Source organism: Condylura cristata, unplaced genomic scaffold (assembly GCF_000260355.1).
Source record: "Condylura cristata isolate star-nosed mole 26May11 unplaced genomic scaffold, ConCri1.0 scaffold00034, whole genome shotgun sequence".
NCBI lineage: Eukaryota > Metazoa > Chordata > Mammalia > Eulipotyphla > Talpidae > Condylura > Condylura cristata.
Genome location: NW_004567135.1, coordinates 3,279,558 through 3,307,112, shown reverse-complemented (window position 1 = coordinate 3,307,112; position 27,555 = coordinate 3,279,558). Strand labels below are relative to the sequence as shown.

General features: G+C 56.5%; 4 protein-coding genes across 10 annotated transcripts in view; 3 read left to right on the top strand and 1 right to left on the bottom strand.

Moving 5' to 3' along the window:
• Positions 1-11,247, top strand: part of DGKA (diacylglycerol kinase, alpha 80kDa) — a 29,787-nt gene extending 18,540 nt beyond the window's left edge. For all 3 annotated transcript variants that reach the window (XM_012732519.1, XM_004692449.2, XM_012732520.1), the window contains 23 exons: positions 312-450; positions 1,386-1,459; positions 1,735-1,867; positions 2,100-2,174; positions 2,895-2,944; positions 3,296-3,370; positions 3,535-3,654; positions 3,758-3,872; positions 4,660-4,748; positions 4,855-4,974; positions 5,146-5,244; positions 5,913-5,996; positions 6,224-6,297; positions 6,413-6,487; positions 7,152-7,237; positions 7,320-7,409; positions 8,467-8,627; positions 8,848-8,912; positions 9,113-9,203; positions 9,467-9,665; positions 9,770-9,890; positions 10,299-10,359; positions 10,897-11,247. In XM_012732519.1, coding sequence (XP_012587973.1) covers positions 312-450; positions 1,386-1,459; positions 1,735-1,867; positions 2,100-2,174; positions 2,895-2,944; positions 3,296-3,370; positions 3,535-3,654; positions 3,758-3,872; positions 4,660-4,748; positions 4,855-4,974; positions 5,146-5,244; positions 5,913-5,996; positions 6,224-6,297; positions 6,413-6,487; positions 7,152-7,237; positions 7,320-7,409; positions 8,467-8,627; positions 8,848-8,912; positions 9,113-9,203; positions 9,467-9,665; positions 9,770-9,890; positions 10,299-10,359; positions 10,897-10,980 — 2,280 coding nt within the window. In that variant the 3' untranslated portion in view covers positions 10,981-11,247. The remainder of the gene's footprint in view (positions 1-311; positions 451-1,385; positions 1,460-1,734; positions 1,868-2,099; positions 2,175-2,894; positions 2,945-3,295; positions 3,371-3,534; positions 3,655-3,757; positions 3,873-4,659; positions 4,749-4,854; positions 4,975-5,145; positions 5,245-5,912; positions 5,997-6,223; positions 6,298-6,412; positions 6,488-7,151; positions 7,238-7,319; positions 7,410-8,466; positions 8,628-8,847; positions 8,913-9,112; positions 9,204-9,466; positions 9,666-9,769; positions 9,891-10,298; positions 10,360-10,896) is intronic.
• A 102-nt stretch (positions 11,248-11,349) lies between these two features.
• On the bottom strand, positions 11,350-18,605 carry PMEL (premelanosome protein). 3 transcript variants are annotated; one of them, XM_012732362.1, is made up of 11 exons: positions 18,530-18,605; positions 16,363-16,473; positions 16,066-16,212; positions 15,300-15,434; positions 14,783-14,944; positions 13,826-14,545; positions 12,831-12,941; positions 12,550-12,634; positions 12,236-12,445; positions 12,061-12,180; positions 11,350-11,544 (listed from the first exon to the last, which is right to left on the bottom strand). In XM_012732362.1, the coding sequence occupies exons 1-11, from the start codon at positions 18,603-18,605 to the stop codon at positions 11,403-11,405; spliced, it is 2,019 nt and encodes a 672-aa protein (XP_012587816.1). In that variant the 3' UTR covers positions 11,350-11,402. The 3 variants fall into 3 exon arrangements, with proteins under 3 accessions (XP_012587816.1, XP_004692505.1, XP_012587817.1); XM_004692448.2 differs by having other exon boundaries at positions 12,061-12,148; positions 12,240-12,445; XM_012732363.1 differs by lacking the exons at positions 16,066-16,212; positions 16,363-16,473 and having other exon boundaries at positions 12,061-12,148; positions 12,240-12,445.
• Positions 18,606-19,356: 751 nt separating this feature from the next.
• Positions 19,357-25,791, top strand: CDK2 (cyclin-dependent kinase 2). 2 transcript variants are annotated; one of them, XM_012732239.1, is made up of 8 exons: positions 19,357-19,697; positions 20,430-20,507; positions 20,637-20,757; positions 21,354-21,524; positions 23,041-23,142; positions 23,779-23,922; positions 24,218-24,421; positions 24,688-25,791. In XM_012732239.1, exons 1-8 carry the CDS (start codon positions 19,582-19,584, stop codon positions 24,790-24,792), a joined length of 1,041 nt encoding a protein of 346 aa, XP_012587693.1. In that variant the 5' UTR covers positions 19,357-19,581; the 3' UTR covers positions 24,793-25,791. The 2 variants fall into 2 exon arrangements, with proteins under 2 accessions (XP_012587693.1, XP_004692698.1); XM_004692641.2 differs by lacking the exon at positions 23,779-23,922.
• A 1,505-nt stretch (positions 25,792-27,296) lies between these two features.
• The window catches only part of RAB5B (RAB5B, member RAS oncogene family), a 15,207-nt gene continuing 14,948 nt past the window's right edge, over positions 27,297-27,555 (top strand). The window contains exon 1 of one of the 2 annotated variants that reach the window (XM_004692638.2): positions 27,297-27,369. The gene's annotated coding sequence lies outside the window, so the exon portion shown is untranslated. The remainder of the gene's footprint in view (positions 27,370-27,555) is intronic. The other variant, XM_012732500.1, reaches the window with a different exon arrangement.

Below are 27,555 nucleotides of genomic sequence, written 5' to 3'. Positions count from 1 at the left end.
GGCGAGACTGGGGGGGCACGCTCAGACACGGACTGGGGGGCGGGGCTGGGCGGTGAGGGTGGCCGGAGGTGAACTGAGAGCCTGGGGGTGAAGTCGGAGCTGGGAAGGACCCAGAGGCGGAGAGAGTTTGAGATGAGTCACAGAAAGAGCCAGAAGAGCCAGAGGCTGTTGGGGAGAGACACAGGACTAAACGGGAGGAAAAGGAAAGGAAGGGGGGGCTGGGGGGCTGGGGGGCTGGGAGACAAGGAGGAGGGAGAATGAATGGAGTAGAGACACCCGCCAGCTTCCCCACCCGGCCTGTCTCCCTCCAGAACTACAGAAGGTGGAGAACCAGGCGCTACCTGTACTACTGCCAAGCTGCCTTTGTGACCGCCCTCAAGAGGAGGATGGCCAAGGAGAAGGGCATGATAAGCCCTAGTGATTTTGCCCAGCTGCAAAAATACATGGAATGTGAGTCTTCCTCTCAACCCTAACATTTTAAAAAGATGTATTTATGTATGCACACAGAACTGGGGTGCAGCCAGCGTGCAGGGGTGAGAGGCTTCCCCAGAGACAGTGGGGAGCAGAGCAGGCCGACGGATGAAGTCCACTGCTGAGGGGAGCAGCCGGGGGTCAGGAGAGGGCTGCCGGCCCTGTGGGTCACCTCCCAGCAGGGATCGAACTCATGGGGGAGCGGCTTTAGCTTCGTGGTGCTGTGCTTTAACCCGCCGCGCCACCAGGGAGGGTCTCCCTTCCAGTTTTTTAAAAAAATTATTTGTGAACACAAGGACTGGGCTGTAGGCCAGAGGTGGGGGTGTGTGTGTGAGAGGACTCACCTGAGACAGAGTGGGGAGCAGAACAGGCAGATGGACTGAAGCCCACTGCGGAGGGGAGCAGCTGGGAGACAGGAGAGGGCTGCTGCGCCCTGGGGTCCCTCCCTGGGGTCCCTCCCTGGGGTCCCTCCCTGGTGGGGCATTGAACTCGTGCTGCAGCAGCTGCAGACAGCTCCCTAGTGCTGGGCTTTGACCAGTTGCACCACCAGGGAGGGCCCGGCAAACCTTCAGTTTTTGAGAATTCATCCCCCAGAATCCCTCCTCCACATTCCTCCCCTCGGCCCTCCCCCTCCCTGGCTCCGCTAGAGCCTCAATCTTGTCTGCCTTATCTCAAAAAGGGAGGAGAAGAGAGGGGAGATGGGGTCTCTGCTCTGCCCACGTTCTCTGAACCTTGACTGAGCAAGGCTGGACACCACTCTGGAGGATCTGAGGCGCTTTTCTCTGTATTTCTTCTTGGAACTTCTTTTCTTTTTCACTTGAATCTTCTCTCCTATTGGGTGTCTGAATGGGGTTGTGGCCGTGGGTTGGGGGAATAGAACCAGACTACTAATGCTCTTTCACTGTCTTCACTAGATTCTACCCAAAAGGTCAGTAATGTCCTGAAGCTCTTTGAGGATGGCGAAATGGCTGAATATCTCCAAGGAGATGTGAGTGGCAGCTGGGAAACCCTCTCCTTGGCTAACTCCTCCCATTGATTTTGCTACATGGTGGAGATCCCCAACTCAGACATTATTCTTCTGGCTGTGCCCCTGCTGTGTTCCCCCTAGAATCCTCAGCACCCCAGCTCTTCCCTTAGGACAAAGCAAGAAATGCTGTTAACTCAGGGCCACCCCGGCTTTGGGTGCTCTGGGCACACCCCCTCCGTCGTCACTCCCCCAGCCTTTCGTCCCCGCCCCCCAGAGTCCTGCTTCCTCTCATTTAGGCCATTGGGTACCAGGGATTCCAGCAGTTCCTGAAAATCTATCTGGAAACGGATAATGTCCCTGCTCACCTAAGCCTGGCACTGTTTCAGTCCTTCCAGACAGGTCAAAACTCAGAAGAGACTTTGGAGGAAGGTACGGCCAAGCCGGTGAGGTGGAGGGCGGCTGGGAGAAGAGTCCAGTGTTTGGGGATGAGCTTAACTGAGTCACATGTTAGGGTGTTGGGAAAGATGGAGGGGGGGTTCTTGGGCTGGTCTCAGAGCTGGAGGGAGGAAAGTGAAAGGGAAGAGTTGGACCAAACAAAGTAAAAGATGAGGGCCTGAGGCGAGGGCCCGGCTCAGACCTGCTGCCTTCCCGCCCTAACCAGATGTGGTGTGTCTCAGTGATGTCTCCTGCTACTTTTCCCTTCTGGAGGGGGGCCGGCCAGAAGACAAGCTAGAATGTGAGTTGCCTCTGGGTCGGGACGGGCAGGGAAAGTGAGAGAGGGGCATTCGCAGGCTTCCTTCTCTCACTTTTTCAGGATCCCCAAAGGCTTCCAGGGCCATAAAAATGAGGGGTGGGGAAGAGTGGGCCCATTTTCTCCTTTCCTCCAGACTTCTTTTTTAAAAAATATTTATTTATTTATGCACACAAGAACTGGGGTGCAGGGGATGAGAGGACTCCCCAGAGACAGAGTGGGGAGCAGAACAGACAGATCTACTGAAAAGCACTGCTGAGGGGAGCAGCAGGGAGACAAGACGGGTCTGCTGCACCCTGCGGGTCCCTCCCTGGCCGGGGATCAAACTCTGCTGCAGCAGCAGCAGCTGTAGTGGCTGCTGGGAGCTTTGCAGTGCTGCGCTTTAACCCAAGGCGCCACCAGGGAGGGCCCTCCTCCAGACTTCTTATGCACGGAAGTCCCCCCCCAGTACCTGCATCTTGTCTCCTGTGGGTGGCCCATGAACACATATTCTTGGGAGGGGACCTGCGTACACCCCTACCAGCACCCCGAGGGTGGAAGCCAGACTCTGTTCCCTTCCCTCTTATTTCCTTTCTCAGTCCCAGCCCCAGCTCTGGGCTCTTCCTCCGAAAGGCTCTCCCTAGCTCTTTGTTTCTATGCACTGTGTTAGGAATTGTTTGAGTCTCTCTCACAAACTGACTCTGGCCTTCCTAAAACACTCCACAGTCACCTTCAAGCTGTACGACACGGACAGGAACGGAATCCTGGACAGCACGGTGAGTTGTGGGACCTGCAGGCTGCGCATGGAGGTCGGGTCGAAGGGGGTATGTCTGTGCCCCCCCCCCAACTCTCAAGATCTTAAGAAGCAGAGGGAGAAGTGGAGGCCTCTAGGTTTGGGATAGGTGCAAGTTCTTGACCCCTAAAAGAGGAGGCTGGAGACGTGATCGGGGCTGCCTTGCAAACATACGAGCACACACAGACAGTCTCTTACTCGAGGAGACACCTGAGAATGAGAGGTGGGTTTGAGGGCGGAGCCAGGAACCCTGAGTTCTAGGGAGGAGTGTAGAGGGCGGTAGGGAGCCAGCGACGTGGCCGTGGCTCTTGGCTCTTACCCTGGTCGCCTCTAGGAAGTAGAGAAAATCATCGTACAGATGATGCGAGTGGCTGAATACCTGGACTGGGACGTGTCTGAGCTGAGGCCGGTAAGGCAGTGCTTCGTCCGTGTCCGTCTCACACCTTCCCCTTGGGGTCCTGTGTCTACCTGGCCCCACCGCTGAGGGGCGGCCTGGGTCCCATGGACCAGCACACCTGGGGCAGTGGAGAGGGGGCGGATGCACGAGAAGCTCCTGCCCCCTTCTCTGCCCAGATTCTTCAGGAGATGATGAAGGAAATTGACTACGACGGCAGCGGCTCCGTGTCCCTGGCTGAGTGGCTCCGGGCCGGGGCCACCACAGTGCCACTGCTGGTGCTGCTGGGCGTGGACATGGTGAGTCGACAGGCTGAGGAGCTGGGTGAGGGGCCGCACGGCTGTGCTCGCCAGCTCGGCCTTAAAGGTGCCGCACTCCCTGGCAAGTGTTCTGCTCTCCCAGACCCTGAAGGACAATGGCCAGCACATGTGGAGACCCCGAAGGTTCCCCCGCCCCGTCTACTGCAACCTGTGCGAGTCGAGCATCGGCCTTGGCAAACAGGGGCTGTGCTGTAACAGTGAGTGACCGGGCCGGGCTGGGCGAGCGGGGGGGCCGTCGGGTCTCCGGGCTGCAGCGCTCTCGGAACGCAGAGAGACACGGGCTTGCGTCCCGGGTTCTGCTGCAGACAAGTATGGGCCACGTAACTGTTGCTGATTTTGTCAACTGAAAATGCCCTAGCTGTGAGTGTGAACCCAGACGGTGCAAGGAGAGTGCTTTGCCGGGTGCTCGCAGCCATGTTACTCTAGTGCGCTCGCCTGGCAACATCGCTGTTCCAGCTGGGCCTCCTCCGTCACCGGGCAGCCCCTGGCACGCGGGTGGGGTGGGGGAGGCATGTGGTCTCCTGGGGAGAAAAGTGAGGACAGGGCGCAGGTCTTGGAGGCGAGCTCTCACCCCCAACTTTAACTTCCTACGTCACTCCCACGGCAACAGAGCGTGTTGTTTTGTTTTTAAAGATTTATTTCATGCACACAACAACTGGGGTGCAGGCCAAGGGTGGGGGGGTCTGTCTCTCCAGAGACAGAGTAGACAGCAGAACAGGGGGATGGACTGAATCACACAGCTGAGGGGAGCAGCGGGGCGGCAGGAGGGGTCTGCTGCGCCATGTGGGTCACTCCCAGGCCGGGGCTCGAACTCGTGCAGCAGCCGCGGCTGCGGGCAGCTTCCTAGTGCCGAGACTCAACCCCTGAGCCGCAGGGAGACGCAGGGTGCTTTGCTGTGTTTCAGCGCGCCCTGACCCTCCCTGGCCCTTAGCCTAGGAGGACCTGGGGGAGGGGCCGCTGTGAGGCTTGACCTTCTGCCCCCAGTCTGTAAGTACGTCGTCCACGACCAGTGCGCCATGAAGGCCTCGCCCTGTGAAGTCAGCACCTACGCCAAATCTCGGAAGGACATTGGTGTGAGTGGCCGCAGCAGCTTGCCCACCCTGGCCCTGGCCTTCAGCGCCCCGCCGCCCTCCCCACTAGTCAGACCCTCTCAGACGACAGACTGCGTCTCTCCTCAAGGTGCAATCCCACGTGTGGGTGCGCGGGGGCTGCGAGTCGGGGCGCTGCGACCGCTGTCAGAAGAAGATCCGGATCTACCACAGCCTGGCCGGGCTGCACTGCGTGTGGTGCCACCTGGAGGTGAGGCGCGGAACTGCCCCTGCGCCGTGGGGGCGTCCGGGGCCGGCCGCCCGCCGCCCCGCCCGGGGCGCGCCTTCAGCCGCGGCGCGCCCAGCCCCCAGGACTTTGTTTCGGGGCCAGAACCCCAAGTTGGGGGAGCCCTCGGTGAGCGCTGGGCCCTCTGTGTCTCAGATCCACGACGACTGCCTCCCCGCCATGGGCCACGAGTGTGACTGCGGGCTGCTGCGGGACCACATCCTACCGCCGTCCTCCATCTTCCCCAGTGTTCTGGTGAGGCCTCAGCGTGTGTGGGGGGCCAGGGCCCCCCGACTGAAACACACGCACGCAATGCCACGTATTTATATATATATATATATAATACAGTCGTTTGTTTTGACATCGTTTTGTGCATTTTTTTTTCATCTCAATTGTAATCCCGTGGCAATGCCACTTATTTTTAACTTTAAAAAATATTTATTTATGGGGGCGGGGAGTGCACTGGACTGTGGTGATGGCACACGGGTGACAGCTGAGATGGAAAAAGGCACAAAATGATGTAAAAGTAAACTATTATATTATTTTAAAAAGGAAAAAATATTTATTTATTTATGCACACAAGAACTGGGGTGCCGGCCAGAGGTGGGGGTGAGAGGATTCCCCAGAGACAGTGGGGAGCAGAGCAGGCAGATCCGCTGAAACACACTGCTGAGGGGAGCAGCGGGGAGACAGGAGAGGTCTGCTGCGCCCTGGGGGGGTCCCTCCCTGGCCGGGGATCGAACTGGTGCTGCAGCAGCTGCAAAGAGCTTCTAGAGCTGAGATTTAACCCCTGCACCACCAGGAGGCCCCAAAATGCCATGTAGAACAGAAAGCTTGCACTTCCAGGGATCCCAGAGACACTCATCAGTTTGGGGATTTACGCACAATCCAGTTTCCCTTCCCGCTGTTTTCTTCCCGCCTAGGCCTCTGGACAGGACTGGAAAAGTAACAAAGCAGGCCACAAGGCCGTGGATGACTTCAGCTTGAGCACCTTTGAGGCTATGCGGGTACAGGCCTCAGGCTTCATGGTGGGATGGAGCCCTGGTGGGAGAGGGTGGCGTGGGGTCCTGGGGACGGTGCCTGCTGTCCAGAAACACCCCCTTCTCTCTCTTCCACCCCCTTCGGAGAGGGAGAAGGCGTGGTGGAGGAATGCCGGTATCTGCCTTGTCTCTGGGGGTCAGCTTGCCGCTGATGAAATCCTGCTTTTCTCTCCCTTGTTTTTCCCCCAATGCAGATTGACCCTGTTTCTAATACCCACCCACTTCTGGTGTTCATCAACCCTAAGAGTGGCGGGAAGCAGGGCCAGAGGTGAGGAGATACGCTGGGGCTGTGCGTGTGAAGGGGTCTGCCCTGAGGGGGACCCCCGGAGGCCGGGTGCTGGCATTCATCCCCTGCCACAAGTTTCCCTTGTTCCCTCACACAGGGTGCTTTGGAAATTCCAGTACCTACTAAACCCCCGACAGGTATTCAACCTGGTGAAGGACGGTCCCGAGGCAGGGTGAGTGCGGGTCAGTGCGTGCCATTGTGTGTGTGCCTGTCTGGGTATGTTAGAAAAGGGCACATGGGGGGGGCTGGGGTACCCCAAGGAGTCAGGGTTCAGAATTCTGCTTTTCCTGGGGTAGTCAGGTACCTCTGCCATGAAGTCTCTGCCTCATCTTTTTTTCTTTTTTTTTTTTTTAAAAGATTTATTTATTTATACAAGAACCGGGCACAGGCCAGAGGTGTGGGGGCAGGTGAGAGGACGCCCCAGAGACAGAGTGGGGAGCAGAACAGGCAGGAGTGAAACGCACTGCTGAGGGGAGCAGCGGGGAGACAGGAGAGGGCTGCTGCGCCCTGGGGGTCACTCCCTGGCTGGGGATCGAACTGCTGCAGTGGCTGTGATGGCTTCATAGTGCTGCGCTTTAACCCGTTCGCCACCAGGGAGGGCCTCTGCCTCGTCTTTTCACTAACCTGGAAGGAGCCAGGTGCCCGGGTGCGTCTCTCTTGCTGTGGAGGAATGGCTGTACCTCTCCCGCTGCACTTTGTCTCTGCTTTTAGCAGACCGTTTGACAAAGGGGAAGGGGCTCAAGAAGAACGGGGGACAAGAAGCAGTGTGCCTGTCTCGGGGCTGGGCAGCCTCCGTACGGGTCTCCTTCCTCAGCTTGTCTCGCCGTTTGTCTCAGGCTCAGATTCTTCCGAGACATTCCTGATTACCGGATTTTGGTGTGTGGCGGAGATGGCACTGTAGGCTGGATTCTTGAAACTATGGGTCAGTGCAGGGAGAAGGGTCTGGGCTGGCCCTGGGTCAGTGCCTTCCAGAGCCAACCCCTCTCGTCTCCTGCTCCCTCCAGACAAAGCCAACTTGCCTTTTTTGCCTCCGGTCGCTGTGCTGCCCCTGGGCACAGGAAATGATCTGGCTCGCTGCCTGAGATGGGGAGGAGGTAAGTGGGCAGAAATGGTGTTCCTGGGGCATGTGGAGGGGAAACAGAGAAGGAAGAATCTAGGCATCTGCTCTAGAAAGAAGACTGGGGGCAAAGAGGGGCTTTGGAAGAAGCAAGCACCAGCATCTGAACCTAGAGGTATCAAGGGTGACTGTCCTCTTCTCTGTAGACAGGTATTCTTGTGTTTCTCCTAACAACAGTTAGGGCTCAGAGAATCAAGGAACACAGGGGAAGGAAGGAGGAGGCTGTACAAACAGGGGAGGTTATGTAAGAGCTAATCCAAATGCTGAGTGATGGCGCTAGCAGGGAGGTTGGCTGCGATTCATTCATTCATTCATTCTGCGGCTTCATCAGGAGGCATTCAGTCAGTCGGTCATTCATTCATTCATTCATTCAGTCAGTCGGTCATTCAGTCATTCAGTGAGTCATTCATTCCTTCATTCATTCAGTCAGTCAGTCGGTCATTCAGTCATTCAGTGAGGCATTCATTCCTTCATTCGGTCAGTCAGTCAGTCAGTCATTCGGTCATTCATTCATTCATTCATTCAATCAGTCAGTCAGTCAGTCAGTCAGTCAGTCAGTCAGTCAGTCATCGCATCAGCCCACTCATGGCATCAGCCTCCTCCTACACTCCCATTTCTAGAGTCTTTCTCCTTTCAAAGAGAAAGAGTTTAACAGGGGAGCAGACGGGAGACAGGAGAGGTCTGCTGCGCCCCTTAGGTCCCTCCCTGGGGGGATGGAACCCCTCTGCAGCGGCTGAGACAGCCCCACAGCTGCGCTGGAACCCCTTGGCCAGCAGGGGGCCCAGCATTTTGCGCTTCCAGGCTGTTGTCCCCATCCTCCAGATGAGCCCCCGGAAGCATGATGTGGATAGAAGGGTCAGCAGGGCCCACTCTGCCTTGGGGCTGGTTCCCGGAAGCCGGGAGCACCCCACCCTTGCGCTAACTGGAGCTGGGAAGGTCTGCAGGGCCAGGCGCGCCCCCCTCCCAAAGCGAGCGGCCTGCGCTGAGAGCCCTGGAACAGGGTGCTCAGTGGCAACTTGCCTTCCCCTCCCCAGGGTATGATGGACAGAACTTGGGGAAGATCCTCAAGGATTTAGAGCTGAGTAGGGTAGTACCTATGGATCGCTGGTCTGTGGAGGTGATACCGCAACAAACTGAAGAGAAGAGCGACCCGGTCCCGTTCCATATCATCAATAACTACTTCTCCATCGGTGTGGTCAGTGAGCGGGCCCGGGTGAAGGGAGGATCTGAGGGTGCCGCAGGCGGGGCAGAGAGAAGGGCAGGTGGAGGTTAAGGGAACAGTGGCGCAGGGAAACTGGGGGCGGGGTCCGGAGGCACACCCACAACGCGGGACAGAACTGCCCCCAAGCTGGGGGGCTGCATTCTGTGCCGAGAAGGGACCGGGACTCTGCTCTCACCTGCCCCGACCTCCCCAGGACGCCTCGATTGCTCACCGATTCCACATCATGCGGGAGAAATACCCCGAGAAGTTCAACAGCAGGTGAGGAAAGGGGAGGGGCAGGGGTCTGGCGGCCATGGAGTCCCACGCCCCCTCACGTGGGCACTGGCACCCCCAAGAAACCCCTCAACCGAAGCCGCCCGCTGCGGGTGAGCCTGCAGTCTGGGGTCCCCGCCCCGCTGGCCCGCCCACCGGCCCCTGTGTAACGCGCCCTCCCGCTGGGCTTTGTGTGGGGCTGACAGAATGAAGAACAAGCTGTGGTACTTCGAGTTCGCCACCTCTGAATCCATCTTCTCAACGTGCAAAAAGCTGGAGGAGGCTGTGACCGTTGAGGTGCGTGTCCGAGTCCCAGCCCACGTCCCGTCAGCTTCCTGCAGATGCATCAGGGGCTTCCAAGGCCCCATCTGGGAGCTCTTCCCGTACCCCATGTTCAGGAGCGTGAACCCCATCCTGACTTTGCCATTCTCAAGCTACCGTGTCCCCGTTTGCCTCCATCCCTTGCAAACCCCAGCAAGATGGGGGTTTCCCAGTCTCACCTGGGGGCGGGGTGTGCCCACACCGTGCCACCAGGTGAAGGTCAGGCCTCTCCCCTTCAGATCTGCGGAAAACCGCTGGATTTAAGCAACTTGTCCCTAGAAGGCATTGCAGTGCTAAACATCCCTAGCATGCACGGAGGCTCCAACCTCTGGGGTGACACCAAGAAACCTCAAGGGGATATACATGGGATCAACCAGGCCCTGGGCGCTACCGCCAAAGTCATCACCGACCCCGACATCCTGAAAACCTGTGTACAGGGTGAGAGGAGCGGCCTTGGGAGCCGGCTGGGCGGGGCACACGGGAAGTGAGCGTCCCTGGGCGCTGTGCTTCTTGCAACCTGTCTTCCTGCTTCCTCCCCGCAGACCTAAGCGACAAACGGCTGGAGGTGGTGGGGCTGGAAGGCGCACTCGAGATGGGCCAGATCTACACCAAGCTCAAGAGCGCTGGACATCGGTTGGCCAAGTGCTCTGAGATCACTTTCCAGTAAGCAAAACCCGGAGCAGGACAGCGGGGCTGTACTAGACCTTCCTCCGGGACAGGAGCTCAGAGCCCACTTCAGAAATTGTTTGTGTCTTAAAGATTTATTAATCTGTACACACAAGAACTGGGGTGCAGGCCAGAGGTGTGGGGGTGAGAGGATGCACCAGAGACAACAGTGGGGAGCAGAATAGGTAGACTGACTAAAACCCACTGCTGAGGGGAGCAGCGGGGAGACATGAGAGGTCTGCTGCGCCCTGGGGGTCACTCCCTGGCGGGGAATCGAACTCATGGTCAGTGGCCAAGGCAGCTTCCTCATGCTGCGCTGTAACCCGTTGGGCCGCCAGGGGGCGCCTCGGCACCAGCTGTCTTGGGCGGGTAGTGAGCTCTGCTTGTCTCCTTGGCCTCCTGCAGCACCACAAAGACCCTCCCCATGCAGATCGACGGGGAGCCCTGGATGCAGACGCCCTGCACAGTAAGTGCCCAGCCACCCGGCCCTGGGTCCCCCCACCCCCTTCAGCTCCGGCCCTGCATTTCCATTCCCAGCCGTTCTCCCTGAGCCTGAAGGTCCTCTGTGTGCCATTCCTCCCACATTCTTTTTTTTTCTTTTGAAGATTGATTTATGCATCCAAGAACTGGGGTACGGGCCAGAGATGCCAGGGGAGGGGGTGAGAGGATTCTCCAGAAACAGAATGGGGAGTAGAATAGGCGGGTTGGCTGAAATGTGCTTCTGAGGGGAGCAGCGGGGAGACAGGAGGGGTCTGCTGCGCCCTGGGGGTCCCTCCCTGGCCGGGATGGGGCTCACTTCAGTGGCTGGGACAGCTTCATAGTGCTGCGCTTAATCCCTTGTGCCACCAGGGAGGGCCCTCCTTCCAAATTCTGATTTCTCAATGCCCAGCCTTTCAAGAACCCTGGCAACCCACTAGGGACCCCACAGATTTCCCCTAAAATCCCCGCTGCCATAGCCCCAGGGCACCAGGTCCTGCTTCTGAACGCGCCCCTTCCCTTCCAGATCAAGATCACCCACCGGAACCAGATGCCCATGCTCATGGGCCCCCCGCCTCGCTCCTCCAATTTCTTTGGCTTCTTATACTGACGGGACCACCCTTCGCCTCCAGGCCGGCCTCGAACCCACCTCTTCATCCTGGTCCTGGGACTGTACCCCCCTGGGCTCTGTACATTGCCGCCGCCCTCCTACCAGCCAGGGGAGCACCCTCCACCCTCGCAGTATTTATTACGTTCACCACCTCCACTGTCCCCACTCACACTCACACACACACACACACACCACACACCACACACATACATTGAAAGTGCCTCATCTAAATAAAATGACTTTTTCCCCCACTGGGAGATCTGTTAAGTAAGTCGTTCGCCTCCTTCCTTCACACTCGGTTCCTTAAGTGACAGATGCTCTCAGGAGCAAGGAAAAACTGCACCAGGTTTCCCGTATTTATTTCAGGGATCCGCAGGTCAGGCGGTGAACCCCGGTGAAATCGCAGCCTCTCGGGGGAGTGGTCAGGCCTGCTGCGCACTGAGGAGCGGGCTGCTCTCCCCGGTGGGGCGAGAATGGAAGGTCTGCAGCAGACGCAGCCAGTGGGGGCTGCAGGGTGGCAGCCGGGGAAGGGGGGCAGCTGAGCTCCGCCTCGTAAGCCTGCGCCTGTGTTGGGAGGGAGGAGGCCGCTTAGCCGCGGACACGGGCAGCCCGCGGACGCTTCTCCAGAGCCCCGCCGGGCTCCAGGTTCACTTGGCCTTCACCCCAGTTCACTGCCCTGCTCGCGCCCGCGTCCGGGTCACCCTCTTATCTCGGGCTCTTCCCCTCTCACCCTGTGATCGCCCCTGCTGAGGACGTGTGGCATCCAGGCCTGAGCTCAGTTCAGCCAACCTCTGCTCTCTGCTCTCGCTGCTATCAACAGCGACAGTCAACACCACCCTGCTACTGCAGCTCGCTGCCCAGCCAGGGGCTGCACCGGCACTGCCACCCAGCAGCCCGGCAGCCCCGCAGGGCAGAGTCGGTTTCCCTCCCGCCCAGGGACGCGGCAAGCTTCGGCTGCTTCCTCAAGGCCCCTAGCCGGACGTCAGCCCGGCCTGTCTAACTTCCAAATCTGGGCTCTCCCTTGAGGAGCTAGTGGTGGTCCGAGGAGTACGGGGGGTCTGTGCTGGGCGGTGCACTCACCTGTAGATCAGCGCCGCCAGCCCCAGCGCCGCCAACACCAGCAAGATGCCTGTGAGCAGAGGGCCCTGCGTCGTGCCTGCTTCCTGCCCTGTGAGCAGAGCCCCAGGTATCAGTCGGTGGCTGCTCCCGCCAGGTGGCCTCTGCCCACTCCTCATCCCAGCGCTCGCTCCAGTACCTACCAGGCACCACAAGCTGGGTGCTGACCATCGCCAGACTGTTGGCATCAGCCAGAGACACATTGAGGCAGTAGACCCCTGAGCCGCCCTTCAGTTCCTGGTGCAAGACCAGCTGGCAGGCTGGACTGGGGGGCACGGACTGACAGAGCCGCTGAGCAGGGGGCTGGCATCCTGGGGCTGAGATATCCATGCAGGCTTCCTTGGGCAACCTGGGAGGGGTGGCAGCCTGGTCAGGGGTCAGGGAGGAACAGCAGGCCCCAGCGGCAGGGCAGCAGTCAGGCCCAGACTGCTCAGGACAAGGGGGGACACTGACCCGCCTTGGCAGGACACAGTCAGCTCAAACGCATCCCCTTCGCCGGAAGGCACGGCCTGCAGGACCTCAGCGTTCTCGATGCCCTCTGCAAAGTTGCAGCGTTTTACGCTGGGTTTTTCTCCCAAGCCCACGACAGCCCCAGGCCTGCTTCCTCGGGGCCATCCTTCTGCCTTTAGGCGGAAACCCTGGCAGGTGAGTCACGCCTCCCGGCCACGCTCACGCTGCCGAGCCCCAGACGGAGCCCACTCCCACCACCACACGCCGAGGTAGGCCAGACTCACGGACGATGTCCAGGGCGAGGGAAAAGGAGCCATAGCGATACAGAACACAGTCCAGCGGGACTTGTCTCTTCACCAGAACTAAAGCATCACCCAGCAGGGCGCTCTGGGAGCCTGGCAGGAGAGACCGAAGAGGTGACTACCAGAGAAGTGGCTCACCCCGGAAGGCTGAGGGGGCATCTTTCCAGGTAGAGCCAGAGGGCCGAGGTCTGAGCTCGGAATCAGACAGGGCCTGGGAAACCACCTTTACAGAAAAGGAAACTGAGGCCCAGCAGGATTTTTTTTTTATATAAGATCTATCTATTTCTGCATACAGAACTGGGGAGGGCACAGGCCGGAGGTGCAGGTGACGAGAGGCTTCACCAGAGGCAGTGGGGAGCAGAGTAGGCAGACTGACAAAGTGCACTGCTGAGGGGAGCAGTGGGGAGACAGGAGAGGACTGCCGCGCCCGGTGGGGCCCTCCCTGGCCGGGGATCGAACCTGTACTGAAGCGGCTACAGGCAGCTTTGTGTGCTTTAACCCGCCGCGCCACCAGGGAGGGCCCCTTAGGGGAGCTTTGAAAAATCCCAGATGTTTATCGCACCCTACGCCGTGCCAGGCCCTGGAGCGGACACCCGACAAATGTCACCTGAACTCCCAGCGAGCTCGTTCCTCGTCCTCCCATGTTCCTAGCTTTCTGCCAGGCCCACCTGCCGCGGGATGGGAATCCAAGAATCGCGAATGATTTCATATGTTTGCACCGGACAGCGAGGATGGAGGCGTCATGTAGGAGAGCACCCTCTTCAGTCCTTCGCGTCAGGGAACACTCTCCGCAGAGTGGAAGAGCAAGCCGCTCCACCCGTGACCCGGGGAGACGTGGCCTCCGAACGCCAGCTCTTTTCCGCGCGGGGAGCACAGGGACGCCGGTGCTAAGCTAAGATGGATCTGGGACTTGGGGCCATCAGCTCTTCACCAACAACGCCCACCTCAGTGAAACCCATTCGCACCGGTCCCCTTACCTGTCACCCCCTCGGTGGGCATGGGTGGGCTGACATCCGGACCCTCCGTTTCGGGGGTGCGTGTCTCACCAGCTGTGGTCTCCCCCAGCTCCGTAGATGTTACCTGCGCAACTGCAGTCCCAGGAGGCTCTGCCGTTGGCACTTCAGGTGTTGTGCCTATGGGCTCTGCAGTTGGCATCTCTGCGCGGGTGGTCCCTGTGCCCTCTGAGGTTGGCATCTGCGCAGGCGTAGTGCCTCTGCCCTCTGTAGTGGGCACCCGAACAGAGGCAGTGCCTGGGACCTCTGTGGCTGGAACCTGTGAAGCTGTGGTTCCAGAGGGTTCTGCAGTTGAGACTTGACCAGGTGTAGTACCTGCAACTTCAGCAGTAGACTCCTGCCCAGCGCTGGTGCCAGGGGCCTCTGCGGTTGACACACGGCCGTCGGTGGTGCCTGGGACAGGAGAGGAGCCGCAGGACGTGAGAGGAATGGCAGCCTGCAGGACCACCTGGGCCGTGGCGGGGCCAGACTCTAGGTAGGTGTGAGTGACCGTGAGTGCCCGAGAGATCAGGGTCCCGGTCCTGTCTCCAAAGTCCCAGGTGAAGGAGATGTCAGCACCAGCCAAATAGCCGCTCGGATCATGCAGCTGGAGGGCAAAGGTCACAGGCTGGTTCCTCAGGAAGCGCTTGGTCCCTGCGCTCAAGGCTTGCAGCTGGGAAACGTTCACGGAGAAGGGCACCTGGTCTGGGGGTGAAGCCAGAAAAGGTGGGGGTCGGGCTGAAGCCACAGCTTCTCCTTCACAGCCACACCCTCCACCCCACGGGGACTGCTCTGCCCTGGCGCCAAACCTCATGTTCCTCCGCCTGGTCTCCCCGCTTCTGCCCTCTTAAGATTGCGCCATGTCATTGTGCTTTCAGGGCTTCTCCTTGGCACCAGCCCAGCGCGCCCTAGGCCCGGCCTGGCCGGTCCTGACATCCTTACCAGTGACGGTGAAGACCGAGCGGGTGTGGGCCAGGGGCACGTAGCTCTGGGGCCCCCGGTGGTGGTAGACAGTCACTTCCATGCTGTGTGAGCCCAGCTGGGCTGTGCCCGTCCCAATGCTTAGCCCGGACACTGGGCCGCCCAGAACTTGCCAGTATTGGCCTGAGGTTTTCAGAAAGAGAAGCGGGGCGGGGAGGGGTTGGTGGTCGGAGGGGATGGCGCAGCTGGAAAGTCAGCAGGTGCGCTGAGGGTGGGCTTCAAGTTATGTAGAAGCTGTACCACTGGGGGCATGGCAGGACGCCCAGGGTGGACCCCAGGGCGGGGACTGTGCTTCGGACAGGGTTCCCAGAAAGAACAGTAACAGAGGCAGAGGTAAGATGCCCGGAAAGGAACTATGGGGGGAAGGAAGACTAGGGCCTGTCACCAACTATAAGGGGTGGGACCAGAAAGAAGGGGCTTCAGGGGGCAGCAAGTGACTCCAAGAAAGGGTGACAGACCGGAGAAGGGAGTCCCTCACCCCAAGTCTTCCAGACATAAACAAAGCGTCTTCTCTGAGACCAAGGGCCAGAGGGGCAGGCTTCCCCATCAGGGAAGAGGCAGGTGTCATTGGCTTCCTGGGGATACACCGGCTGTCCTCCCCACACCTGACTCCCTGGAATGAGACAGAGTCGCCATTAAACCCTGGCATGCCTTTCGTTTTCGTTTTTTCTTTTTAATAGACTTTTGGTCAGAGGTGCAGGGTGAGAGGATTCACCGGAGACAGAGTGGGGAGCAGAACGGGCAGATCGACGAAGTACACTGCTGAGGGGAGCAGCGGGCGGGCCAGGAGAGGTCTGCTGTACCCTGTGGGTCCCTCCCTCGCCAGGGATCGAATTCTTGCTGCAGTGCTGAGACCTCCCCCCCTTGCACCACGAGGGACGAGGGAGGGCCCTTACATGGATCTTTCAATACCTCCGTGGGTATTGTTCCCTTTCCACAAACAAGGGGATGGATGCACAGAATGATCAAGTAACTTGCCAGGGTCACATACTAGCAACAGGTTTAAAAACGAGTCTGTCCTGGCTCTGGTTGTATGGGATTCTGCTGTCCCCAAACGGGGACGACATGTTCTATTTCTTTTTGCTTTAATTGTGTTTTCTAATTTTCAACAATGAATACGTATTATGTATATATTTAAGGAGGAAAAAAAAACAGTTGGGGGTGGGGAAGGCGGCCTCCTGAACCACTGCAGTTGCCAGGGAACCTGAGCCCTGGTGATGAGGCCCCAGCATGAGGTTACTCACCATTGACAATGGTGTCGCTGGCCCAAATGACCTGCCCATCGGGCAGCACCCTTTGGCTTTCAGGGAAGCTCAGGACAATGGAGAAGGAGGTGGTTGCTCCGACCAGCGTAGGCCCGTCATTCCTGACCTGCAGGGACACCTGGCCTCCTGGAAGGGGCAGCCGCATTAGCCGGGACTCCTGGTTCCCCTCCCTAGGAACCTTTCCCCCCCTCTCTTCCCGAGCTATACCCAGCCTGGTTCTTGCTCCTCGCCCCACCCCATTCCTAGCACGTCCCCACAAAAGGGCAAAGTTGCCACCTCTCCAGCAGTCAGGTCCCTGGTTTTCTGTCCACTCAGGGTACAGCTGCCTGTTCCAGGTTCTAGTTCTGAGCTGCCTCGAGACACCAAGCCAGCCATGGTCTCTGGATCCTGGAAGGAAAAATGCATAAGGGAGGGTCCTCCAGGCTCCTCGATTTAGTCCCTCCATAGGGGATACCACGCTGCCCCACTCATTTTCATTCCGAGAGCCTGCTATTTACCAGGCACGATGCTAGACACAAGGATGTCAGAGTGAATAAAATATGATCCAAGGGAATTCCAGCTTAGGAAACAGACATGTAGTCAAAGTCCTGTTTAATACAAGCGAGGAGAGATAGGCCTGAAGTACAGCACAATGACAGCTACACACTGGTGTTACTTGAGCGTGTTGGGAAAGTCCTCCGTGTGGATTTGGCCTGGGGGAGAACATACTCGGGGGGGCCCAGCATGAGCATGGGGTGTGTGGAGATGTGTGGAGACTAGGAAACACGTGGTATGACGGGATGACCAGCAAAGTGGTGAATGCAGACTGGGTGGCAAGGCCAGGCTGGGCTGGAGATTTCCAGAGCCTGGCAAAGGCACTGATTTTTACCCTATAAGCAGAGGCACCTCAGAAGATTTTGTTTTACTGAGTTAAAATTCACATGCCATAAATTCACCCTTCAGGGCCCTCCCTGGTGGTGTAACAGGTTAAAGTGCAGCGCTTTGAAGCTAAGCTGCAGCCGCTTCGGCACGAGTTTGAGTAAGATCCCCGGCCAGGGAGTGACCCACAGGGCTTGGCAGACCGCTCCTGTCTCCCCGCTGCTCCCCTCAGCAGTGTGTTTTAGTAGAATCTGCCTGTTCTGCTCCCCACTCTGTCTCTGGTAAATCCTCTCATCGAGTCCTCTCGCTGCCCCTGCACCTCTGGCCTGCACCCTAGTTCTGTATGTATAACTAAATAAATCTTTTTTAGAAAAAAACTGGCCGTGAACAAGGTCTGTAAAAAAGTTTCTGTTTGTGCTCACTCAGATCCAACAACTATCAACATTTTGCCACATTTGCTTTATCTATTCTTTGTTGTCTGTTTTTTGGCTAAAGCATTTAAAAGCAAATTCCAGATATCTTACTGTCTTAATCCCACAAATTCATTGTATCTGTAAAAAAAAAAAGAAATTTTCTTGAATAAGGACACTATTATTTCACACTAGAAAAAGTAAACCCAGTCCACGTGAAATTTCATGAATGTCTTAAGATTTTTAAATGCAGGATCCCAAAAAGTAAGCACAATCTTTAAGGCGCCTCAGGCGGACCAAAATGCAGAGTGTCCAGAATACATTAAGGAACCAAAAAACAAACACTGAAATTGCTGCACTCATGAGGAAATTCAGATGAGGCACTTGCTAGAAGTCTGAGACCAGGGACCTTGGGAGAGAGCAGGGGACCTGGTAGAGGATGTGTAAGTTTCAGCACAGCAGAAAGTCTTCGCTCCATGTCCAATGTACACTGGAAACCTAGTTGATTCTGCAGGGTAGAATCTGGATCATGAATTGAGCATCTCACCACTGAAGATGGAGAATCATGAGATGCCCCATTCTTTCCCCACTCCCAGCCCCCTCAGAGAAGCACGGGACATCGTCCCTACCCCCAGCCCTCACTCCTATCACGAGGCCCCAATCCCCCAGAGCCCTTTCATGTGATGCTCAGCTGAGACCCCTCTGTCTGGGGCTTCCAGTTCCAGAACAAAGACCAGGCTGCGTTAAGGGTCCCTTTCCCAGGGAAGGTAGGTGATACCTCCTTGACCTTCCTATTTACTTCCACCCTCTCTTACTTCCCACTTTAAACACCCTATCCCCAGTGTCTGAGACATTGTCTTAAAAGAGTCCCCCATTCATTTCACCCTCAGAGTCCCTACTCCAGTTCACTGCCCCCCTGGGGTGGGGTGGTGGGTGTGGGCATCAGAATTACAACCACAAAGACCCATCATCCATCCCCTTCCAGGCGATAAGATTATTTTCAGTTTCAATGCCAAATCTCTATGTGGCAGGTGAGCTCAGATGCCCCCATCCTTAATAAAACAAACGGGTGAGAGAAAGCTGAAGTATTGCTGGTATCTCCCATCAGGAGGGGGGAAACTGGAGTAGGCGTTCACCCCAAATTCTGTGTCCACGTCCACACACACCACACTCACCTTCTGCAGCCCCCAGAGCCAGAAGAGCACCCATCACAGATACATGCAGAAAGCATTTTCTCAGCACCAGATCCATCCTGCTCTCCCCTTCAGCTACCAAAGGCCCTGAGGGGGGGCGCTGGGACAAGCCCCTATATAAGAAAGGGGTGCTTATTTGCATAACCCTTCCCCCTCTCCTCTTGCCAGGCCTGGGAGGAGCAGGAGGGCTTGAGAGAGGCAGAGCTGCCAAGCTGGACGCCCAGCTACCCAATGACAGTTTCCGATTTCACAGGGTCACGATCCTCTTGCTACACTCCACCTACCCCCGCCCCCCCGGGAGCGGACGGAGTGAAAGGAAGCACCCCACCACCCCACGCGTACCAGACACAACTCATCATGGGAGAGGAAATGAATTAGTTCTTTGAGTCAGGGCAGCAGCCTCTCAAAAAGAAACAGAACCTCCGCAACCAGAACAGAGAGGCGGTATCGGGCAGGCTGAGGGCGGGGAGGCCACGACGCCCCGCGGCTTTGGGGGGCCCTCGCAGCGACGCCCCGCCTCCTGCCTTCCAGAGAGGCTCCCGAGCCAGTGTGAGTGAATCCTGGGTACACACTTCCCCTAGGGGTGCTGAATTCGCCTAGTGAGAGACCAGGACCCCCTACGGACGTCGGCCGCGGGCGGGAAGCCCGGGCCGAGGCAGGTAGCTGGAAAGGTGTCGCCTCGCGCGTCCGAAGTTCCCAGACCCCGCCTTGCGCGGGGCGGGGCCCCGGCGGCGAGGGCCGCTCGCCGCGCCCCGTCTGCGCTGACGTTGACCAATAGGAAGGCCCGGGGGCGGGGCCAGGGAAACGCGGGAAGGAGGGGCGGGGCTTCGGGCGGCGGCCGGGAACTGGGGGGGAGGCGGCAACATTGTTTCAAGTTGGACAAATTGACAAGAGCGAGGGAGACACCGCGTTCCATCGCGACCGGGGCCGCCTGCCGGGCCTTGTTTCCCCCCGGCCCCGACGGCCGGGCCCGCTTCCTGCAGGGTTCCCGGCTCCCGCTCCAGGGCTGGGCTGACCCGACGCTCCAGCGCTTCATGGAGAACTTCCAAAAAGTGGAAAAGATCGGGGAGGGCACGTACGGAGTTGTGTATAAAGCCAAAAACAAGGTGACGGGAGAAGTGGTGGCGCTTAAAAAAATCCGCCTGGACACGTGAGTGACCTGAGCCCCCGGGACGCGGAGCTGGGAGGTTAAGGTGCCCCCACCCCCACCCAACAGGCGGGTAGCCGTCGCGGGGCCGGAAGGTGACGGGGTGGATTTCTTTTGAAGTGGAAAGGTGGCTTGGAGGTCAGTGGAGGGTCTCCCCGTGGCAAGTGTAGGGCAGTGTAAAATCCGTGGAAAACTTCTTCCGAAACGCGGTGATGTCCCCAAAAGTGCAGTCAGAGAGACCCAGGAAGAGGTAGGAGGCCTCTGAGGTGCGATCCAGGACTCCCTGCGGAGCGGGGTTTTGGGGGGCCTGGTAAAGACCAGCTTTCTGCATGAGGAGCCCCCCTCGCTGCCCCAACCCCACCCTCACCTTAGAATTCTCTCCGTCTTTCAAAAGAGTGGCAGTTGAACCCACTGGCCCCTCTGGAGAGGCTGGGTGCTATGACTCCCTTTTTTTTTATTATTTTTATTTTTTTCCTATTATCTTGTCTCTGCTTCCCCCTCACCAGGAGGCTCTACTTACCTACGCCTGGGAAAGGAAATGGCCTCAAATTGTCCAAAAGTTACTCCCTGTCCACCCACGAATTAATTCCTACAGCAGCCCTTTTCTTCCCCCTCCCCTTTCCTAAAGGGGGCTGGGGGGTGTCTCCTGGCGGGGGAGGGGGAGAGGAGAATGCCTGGGCTGTGAGAAAAGGAATATTTGTAACCACATTCCCATTGCTTCCCAACCTCTCCAAGTGAGACTGAGGGTGTGCCCAGTACTGCCATCAGAGAGATCTCTCTGCTCAAGGAGCTCAACCACCCTAACATTGTCAAGTAAGTATGAGTCTGGGAGGTGATCTGATAATAGAGATGAGTTCTGTCTCTGATAATAAAGATGAGTTCTGTCTCTGTAGTCTGGGTATTTCTCTTCCTCACGTCCTTTCCTGTACCTCCTTTTTCTAGGCTGCTGGATGTCATTCACACAGAAAACAAGCTCTACCTGGTTTTTGAGTTTCTGCACCAAGATCTCAAGAAATTCATGGATGCCTCTGCTCTCACTGGCATTCCTCTTCCACTCATCAAGGTAATCCTTTGCTCAACTTCTGCCCAACATGGGTATGTCTAGGGGGACTGCAGGCGTGAGTGATGGTTTGTGTGATCTCGGCTTTTTCCCAGCCCACACCACTCTACACATACACCCCTTTTTTGTGCAGCTCTTTCACTACTCATTATACCTATTAACCCTAGGGCTGGGCAGGAGAATCAAAGAGGCTGAAACTCTAGTGAGTCAACTTAGCTCAGGTGGAAGGTCAGATGAAACTTAGATAATGGGACTTGAGGGCACTTGGTAGATACCTTCCAACAGCCATTTCTACATTTGGTGCGAGAAACAGGCAGTGAGTTTCTTGTCTGTTTTAGCGGTGGATTCTTTATTCCCAGGGCGACGTTCAAACTATTAACAAATGTTTTATTGAGTGTACATTTACTGTAGGCACAGGACACTAGAAAGAGATGCACAACAGACAAGCCCTGATGCTATCCTCAGCGGGCTGACAGTCCAGCGGGAGAAGTAGCCGGTACCACGGAATTAGAATCCAACATAGTGGCGGCTTTAGTGGCGTTTTGGAGGCACAGGGCGGCTCTCACTTGCTCATTGTGATGTCTTCTCTCTCTCATCAGAGCTATCTGTTCCAGCTGCTGCAAGGTCTAGCTTTCTGTCATTCCCATCGGGTCCTGCACCGAGACCTCAAACCTCAGAATTTGCTCATCAACGCAGAAGGGGCCATCAAGCTGGCGGACTTCGGACTAGCCCGAGCATTTGGAGTCCCTGTTCGTACTTATACCCATGAGGTACGTCCCTCTCTGCATTTCTTATACTTTTTTTTTTTTTTTTTTTTTTTTAAAGATTTATTTATTTTTTTGTACAGAGCTGGGGTACAGGCCAGAGATGCGGAGGGTGAGAGGATTCACCAGAGACAGAGCAGGGAGCAGAACAGGCAGATCGATGAAGTACACTGCTGAGGGGAGCAGCGGGCGGGTCAGCAGAGGTCTGCCACGCCATGTGGTCACCTCCCGGGCAGGCGGGGATCGAACTCATGCGGAAGTGGTTTTAGTTTCTCAGTGTAGTGCTTTAACCCACTGCGCCACCAGGGAGGGCCATTTCTTATACTTTTAAAGAAAAAATTAAAAGCAAAAACAAAATACCTGTCACCATCCCTTATACCTCCTCTACCCTTTCTCCCCTGCCCCTCATCTCTTGTAGCCTCAATTCAATCATCAGGGTCCACTAATTTATTTTTATTTTGTTTTGTCAGCTCATCTGCTTCGCTTCAGTATAGCTCCCATATATGTGAAAGCGTCCAACATTTCTCTTTATCTTACTGCCTTCCTTCACTTCATATAATCCCTAAAGACTTCCATTTTGCTAAGACGGCAGAATTTCTTCTTTCTTTGTAGCCGAATAGTATTCCATTGGGAATATAATACCAGGTCTTCTCTCTTCAATCAACTCTCACTGGCGCTTCTGTTGTTTCCCTCTTACTTAGCTACTGTAAATTATAGTCTTCTCCGCATTTTTTCTTTAAACTTCCTGGGGGTGTTAACAAGGACACTCACAGAGTTACTAAACATATCAGGTGAGTAATTTTTTGCTCAGAAGATGGAAAGTATCTCTGACACCACAAAAGATTTTAGAGTATAAAAGACCAAAAACAGAATCTTCCTGGTAGAGCAGAAGGTTAAGTGTCAGCACTATGAAGCTGTCTACATCCACTGTGGCACCAGCTCGATCCCCGGCCAGGGAGGGACCCACATGGTGCAGCAGACCTCTCCTGCCTCCCAGCTGCTCCCCTCAGCAGCATATTTCAGTAGGCCCGCCTGTTCTGCCCCCCACTCTGTCTCTAGGGAATCCTCTCAGCACCCCTCATACACACACACCTCTGGCCTGTACCCCAGCTCTTGTATGCATGAACAAAAAATTAAAATCTTTAAAAAACAAAACAAAAAGGTTTTGTTTTGTTTATGAACTCCCCAGAGTTCATACTGTGGAGCTAAGTTTGGCTAGACACCAAGAAAGGAGAGATGGACCACACACCATTAAAATTATAGACCGCTTGTGTCAAGTTTTCCAGGAAGGTCACAAACAGGGGACTCCTAAAACTTTGTCCCCAGAGCCATGGCACAGGCTAAGTCTGGACTGAAAGGTTGTGTTTCATCAACCCACTCCGAGGACATCAGAGGCGGAGGGAGCAGGTCGGGAAGGAAGCTCTTGCTAAGAGGCCCATGGGAGCAGTGAGAGTTGCTGAGATGAGACCCTTCTCCGCCCATGCACCAACACCAGCTGGCCCCTTCCGCCTCTTGTCCGCAGGTGGTGACCCTGTGGTACCGAGCACCCGAAATCCTCCTTGGCTGCAAATACTACTCCACAGCTGTGGACATCTGGAGCCTGGGCTGCATCTTTGCTGAGATGGTATGAGGCATGCTTGAGTGGCAGCAGCCGCTCTCCTCAGACGCAGAGCTACCTCCTGATCCAGACTCTCGGTGCTTCTGTAGTCACAGGGCTCTTTCTTTAGAGAGATGGTGGGGAAACGAGGGTCTGTCGCCCCTGATGTCAGCCGTATTTAGGCTAGCCTCACACAGCGTTAGCATCCAGTATGCGACTCCACCCCCAGTTGAGGTAAATCATTTCTGCAGCTGTTTTAGCTTGAGCTCTATACGTTTGGGAGAATGAGTTCCATTTAGTACCTCCGTTACCTGGCCTTGAGACCTCGTAAGAAGACAGGAGCGTGGCCAAGGCATCGTGTTCACCTTGCCCCCCATACCTTTTATTCCAACGGCACACTTAAATATGTCCCCCCTCAACCCCTGGCTTTTCAGATTGAAGGACCCCTGAGAACCCAGCCTTATATGGGCGCGCTCACCCCCTCAATACCACAACAGACTGGGCTGAGTTTTCAAACCACATCAATATTTTTTATGATCCTTTATTTGGGGTGTATCTGGGGGCTTGGAGGCCATTAGCATATATAGTGCATTTATCCCCCCAGTGCATTACCTTACAATTGCCCATATTCCTCTCTCAATTCATCAAAAAATATTTGTGAAGCACCTAGTGTGTACCGAGCACCATGGTAGGTGCTGTGGGGAACACAGAAGAGATGGAAGACACAGTCTCTGCCCGCTGTGCTCCTATCTAGAAGTGGCTGCATCACAAGGAGGGGGGATGACTGCAGTGTCGACCCCACACCCCGTGAGTGGTTTGGGATCCCTTTGCTACAGTCAGTGGCACCCCAGACATTCACCCCTCCCAGCCCCACCCAGCCTTGGGGATCTGCAAAGCCATGGTTGGGGGGCAAGAAGGCGGGGCAAGAAGGCGGCTGAAGGGACTTCATTGTCTCAGGCTCTGTGTGACTGCCCCCGTGAAGGCCCTGGGGGGTGTCACGGGGCCCTGTTGACCTTCCACTGCCTGTGGGAACCTCCGCTTTACAGGGCCAGCTTTGACTGACATCACCGTGGGTCTGGGCCTCTCCTCTTCCCCCTTGCAGGTGACCCGCCGGGCCCTGTTCCCTGGAGATTCTGAAATTGACCAACTCTTCCGCATCTTCCGTACTCTGGGAACCCCAGATGAGGCGGTGTGGCCAGGAGTTACTTCCATGCCTGATTATAAGCCGAGTTTCCCCAAGTGGGCACGCCAAGATTTTAGCAAAGTCGTGCCTCCCCTGGACGAAGATGGACGGAGCTTGTTATCGGTGAGAGGGGTGGTGGGCGCCCATTTTCTCGCATTCACTCTTCCAGGGCAGGACTTTTCCATGATGGGGGGGGCCCTGAACCCTGGGTCTCAGGGACTCCCTCGCCCGCTTCTCTTTCCTTGCTGGGACATGGTTCAGATAGAGGGAGGAGGGAAGTGAGAATGCTGCCATGGGGAAAGGATGCTGGATTCCTGATTCCTTGGCACACCTGCTCCCGTTCAGTCCACTGCCCTGTCACTGAAGTCAGCACACTTTTCTCCCCCCAGCAAATGCTGCACTACGACCCCAACAAGCGGATTTCGGCAAAGGCAGCTCTGGCTCACCCTTTCTTCCAGGATGTGACCAAGCCAGTACCCCACCTTCGACTCTGATGTCTGATGTCCTTCCCACCCTCTCCTCAGCGGGGGCCTGAGCTGGCTTGAGTCTGGGCTGTGTTCTCCAATCTTGTCTGGCTGCCTTAACACTCACCATTCCCTCCCAGCCAGACAACTCTGAGGATACAGGGGATGGAGGGGAGAAATAGGTGAAAATGAAAGGAAACTTCAGTATTAGATGCACTTAAGTCAGCCTCTGCCAACCCTGACTACCTCCTCTTAGTCATCACCGAAGAGGGCTGGTGTTTAAAAATAACACCAACAAAGATTGACCCCCCTCCCCACCCACAGCCCCGAAATTATTTCCTGTGTTTGGGATGATAGAGACCCAAGTCTCCTGCAGCCACTTGCTAGCAGGGGGCTAAATCTGGAACTTTTGAAACAAAGGGAAAGCAAACATGGGGGGAGGGGGGTCCTGGTTTAAGGAATTAGGTTAAAAGCCAGCTCCAGCCAGTTCATTCTCTGCTGTTAGTGGTTCGTCTCACCTGCCAGTCTGGAGACTTTGCGTCCCCGGTGAGGTTCCAGGCAAGATGATTGGGCTAGGAAGGCTTGTTGTTCCTGCAAGCGAGAGGTCTCTGGGAAGTGCTGGGGCAGAGCTGTGCTCTGCCGGGGCCTTAGGAGAGTGGTGGAAGTGACATGTTTGATTTTTTTTTTCCTGTTAAAAGTCTTAGTTCTTCTGGACAGAGCAGGGATTCCTGTTCCCATGGCCGTCTGAAGGCCATACCATAGCATTGGAAGTTAGGGTGTAGACATCATTTTGAGAGTGCTGACACTTTTTTAGGGTTGTGACTGATGGGGGTTATTGGGGAAAAAATATTTCCTTAAAAGAAGGATAAACAATTATATTTATATTTCAGGTTATAGTTGTTAAAGTTTAAGTGGGAGCCGCATTTGTGGCCATGTGCACCTCCAGGTTTTGTTATTCAAATGTTTTTTAAAAAGGAGTATTTTAACTCTTTGTATGCTTTTGTTTCTTCTCCCACTTTTTATCCTTTATTCTTGCTACTAACATTATTTGTAATCTAGTTTGTCATTCATTAAAATTGCTAATTTTATAGTTCATCTCTTTCCTTTTACTTTTGCATATTTATTCTTACTACAACAGTGCTGTGAGAGAATGTGAATGTATGGAGGTGATCTGGGTTCCAGACTCTCCCCCCTCCCCCTTTTCCTTCTTTCTGTGGGTGGATTCAGCTCATCACATTTTGGCCTCTGACGCAGTTGGGATAATGCTCAGGCTGTGCTAACCAGATACTACTGCCCCCATTTTACAGCTGGGGAAACCTAAGCCTGTGTTTCTTCCTCCACTTTTATTTTTTGTAATTATTTATTTATGCACAAGAGAGCTGGAGTACAGACCAGAGGTGCAGGGGTGAGAGGACTCCCCAGAGACAGAGTGGGAAGCAGAACTGGCAGACTGACTGAAATCACTGCTGAGGGAGTAGAGGGTGCTGCAGGAGAGTCCGCTGCACCCTGTGGGTCAGCTCCCTGGCCCGGGGTCGAACTTCGTGCTGCAGCAGCTGCGGAGAGCCTCCTAGTGCTGAGACCACCAGTGAGGGCCCTCCTCCTCCACTTTAGCACTGTCTCCCGAGGAGCGCAGTTCAGCATTTCAGTGGCAACTTACGGAGTAGCAATATGCACGAAGTGGGCTCCAAGGGACTCGCCTGGACACACTCTCGGCAAGCTCGCCACTGCTCCTCCTTGTTTCATAGCACCCACAGCAGCGTCATCTAAAGACACTTTATTAGTACTTGCATGACTGAGGCTATTCTCAGCCGAATACGAGAAATCACTATGAAGGAGCCGGCGCTCCTTAAGTGACCACTTCTTGGAGTTGCCATTGTCTCACCCCATGAAAACGCCCCAAGCTGCCCCGAGGCCACGCCACACACTCCAGCCCACGGAAGGCGCCGCACACCCGCGCGCGGGCTCACGTGGATTCCCAGGCTCCGGGTCCCTAGGAGAGAAGTTTGCCTTTACGCCCCCGAATTTACCCCAGAGGGCGGGTACTGGACGCGGCCCCCGCCAAACCCGGGGGGAGGGGCGAAGGTCAGCGGCGGCTCGCCTCGGCTTCCTTCAGCCCCGCCTCGCCTGCCATTCAAGTCAGCGATTTTGGCAGTACTGGCCACAGTTTCACTGGGACCCGCCTCTCTCACTCACCTGATTAGATGTTTATGAGTCAAAAGGCGGAGTCAAGAGGGTCTCGAGACTTTATTGGCTGCTACACACGCCTGTCAGTAGTGCACCGCCCCCTGCCTCGGGGCGCTCGCTCCTCAATGGCTCCTCGCCTCGTCCATCTTCAACGTTTCCCTCTTTATGTTGGTCCGGGGCCCCGCCTGTCCGGGCCCTGGCTCGCACTGGTTGGTGACAGCGCGAAAGGGACCCGCCTCCCTGCTGACGATTGGCGGGTCGGTGCGCGCAAGGCCCACCCCGGCGGTAGGCGGGTGATGGCGCCATTGGCTGGGGCCCGCGCCCAGGCGAGCGGGAGGAGGAGGGGCAGGCGGGTTTGGTTGAGCTGCAGCTGTTTGTCTGTTCGACACAGGCTTGGGCCGGACGGGGGAGACGGAGCCCCAGGTACCGGGCTGATGGAGCCCACAAGGGTAGGGGCGGAGGCGCCCGGGAGAGGAGCGCGGCCCGGCCTGGGAGCCGAGGCGGCCTGGGCCTCGGCCAGGGTTAGAGCGGCCCCGTGGAGCGGGGAGAAGGGGGCCGGGCCCCAGCAGGCCCGACGGGGGCGCTGAGGAGGGGGCCGGGCGGGCCGCG

Coding starts and splice junctions, on each gene's coding strand:
- PMEL (XM_012732362.1), bottom strand. CDS start 18,605: ATGGATCTGGTGCTGAGAAAATGCTTTCTGCATGTATCTGTGATGGGT. Junction 15,435..16,065: donor CAGCGACACCATTGTCAATG/GTGAGTAACCTC, acceptor GTCTCATTCCAG/GGAGTCAGGTGTGGGGAGGA. Junction 12,635..12,830: donor CCTCGCCCTGGACATCGTCC/GTGAGTCTGGCC, acceptor GCAACTTTGCAG/AGGGCATCGAGAACGCTGAG.
- CDK2 (XM_012732239.1), top strand. CDS start 19,582: ATGGAGAACTTCCAAAAAGTGGAAAAGATCGGGGAGGGCACGTACGGA. Junction 20,758..21,353: donor TTCCTCTTCCACTCATCAAG/GTAATCCTTTGC, acceptor CTCTCTCATCAG/AGCTATCTGTTCCAGCTGCT. Junction 24,422..24,687: donor ATGGACGGAGCTTGTTATCG/GTGAGAGGGGTG, acceptor TTCTCCCCCCAG/CAAATGCTGCACTACGACCC.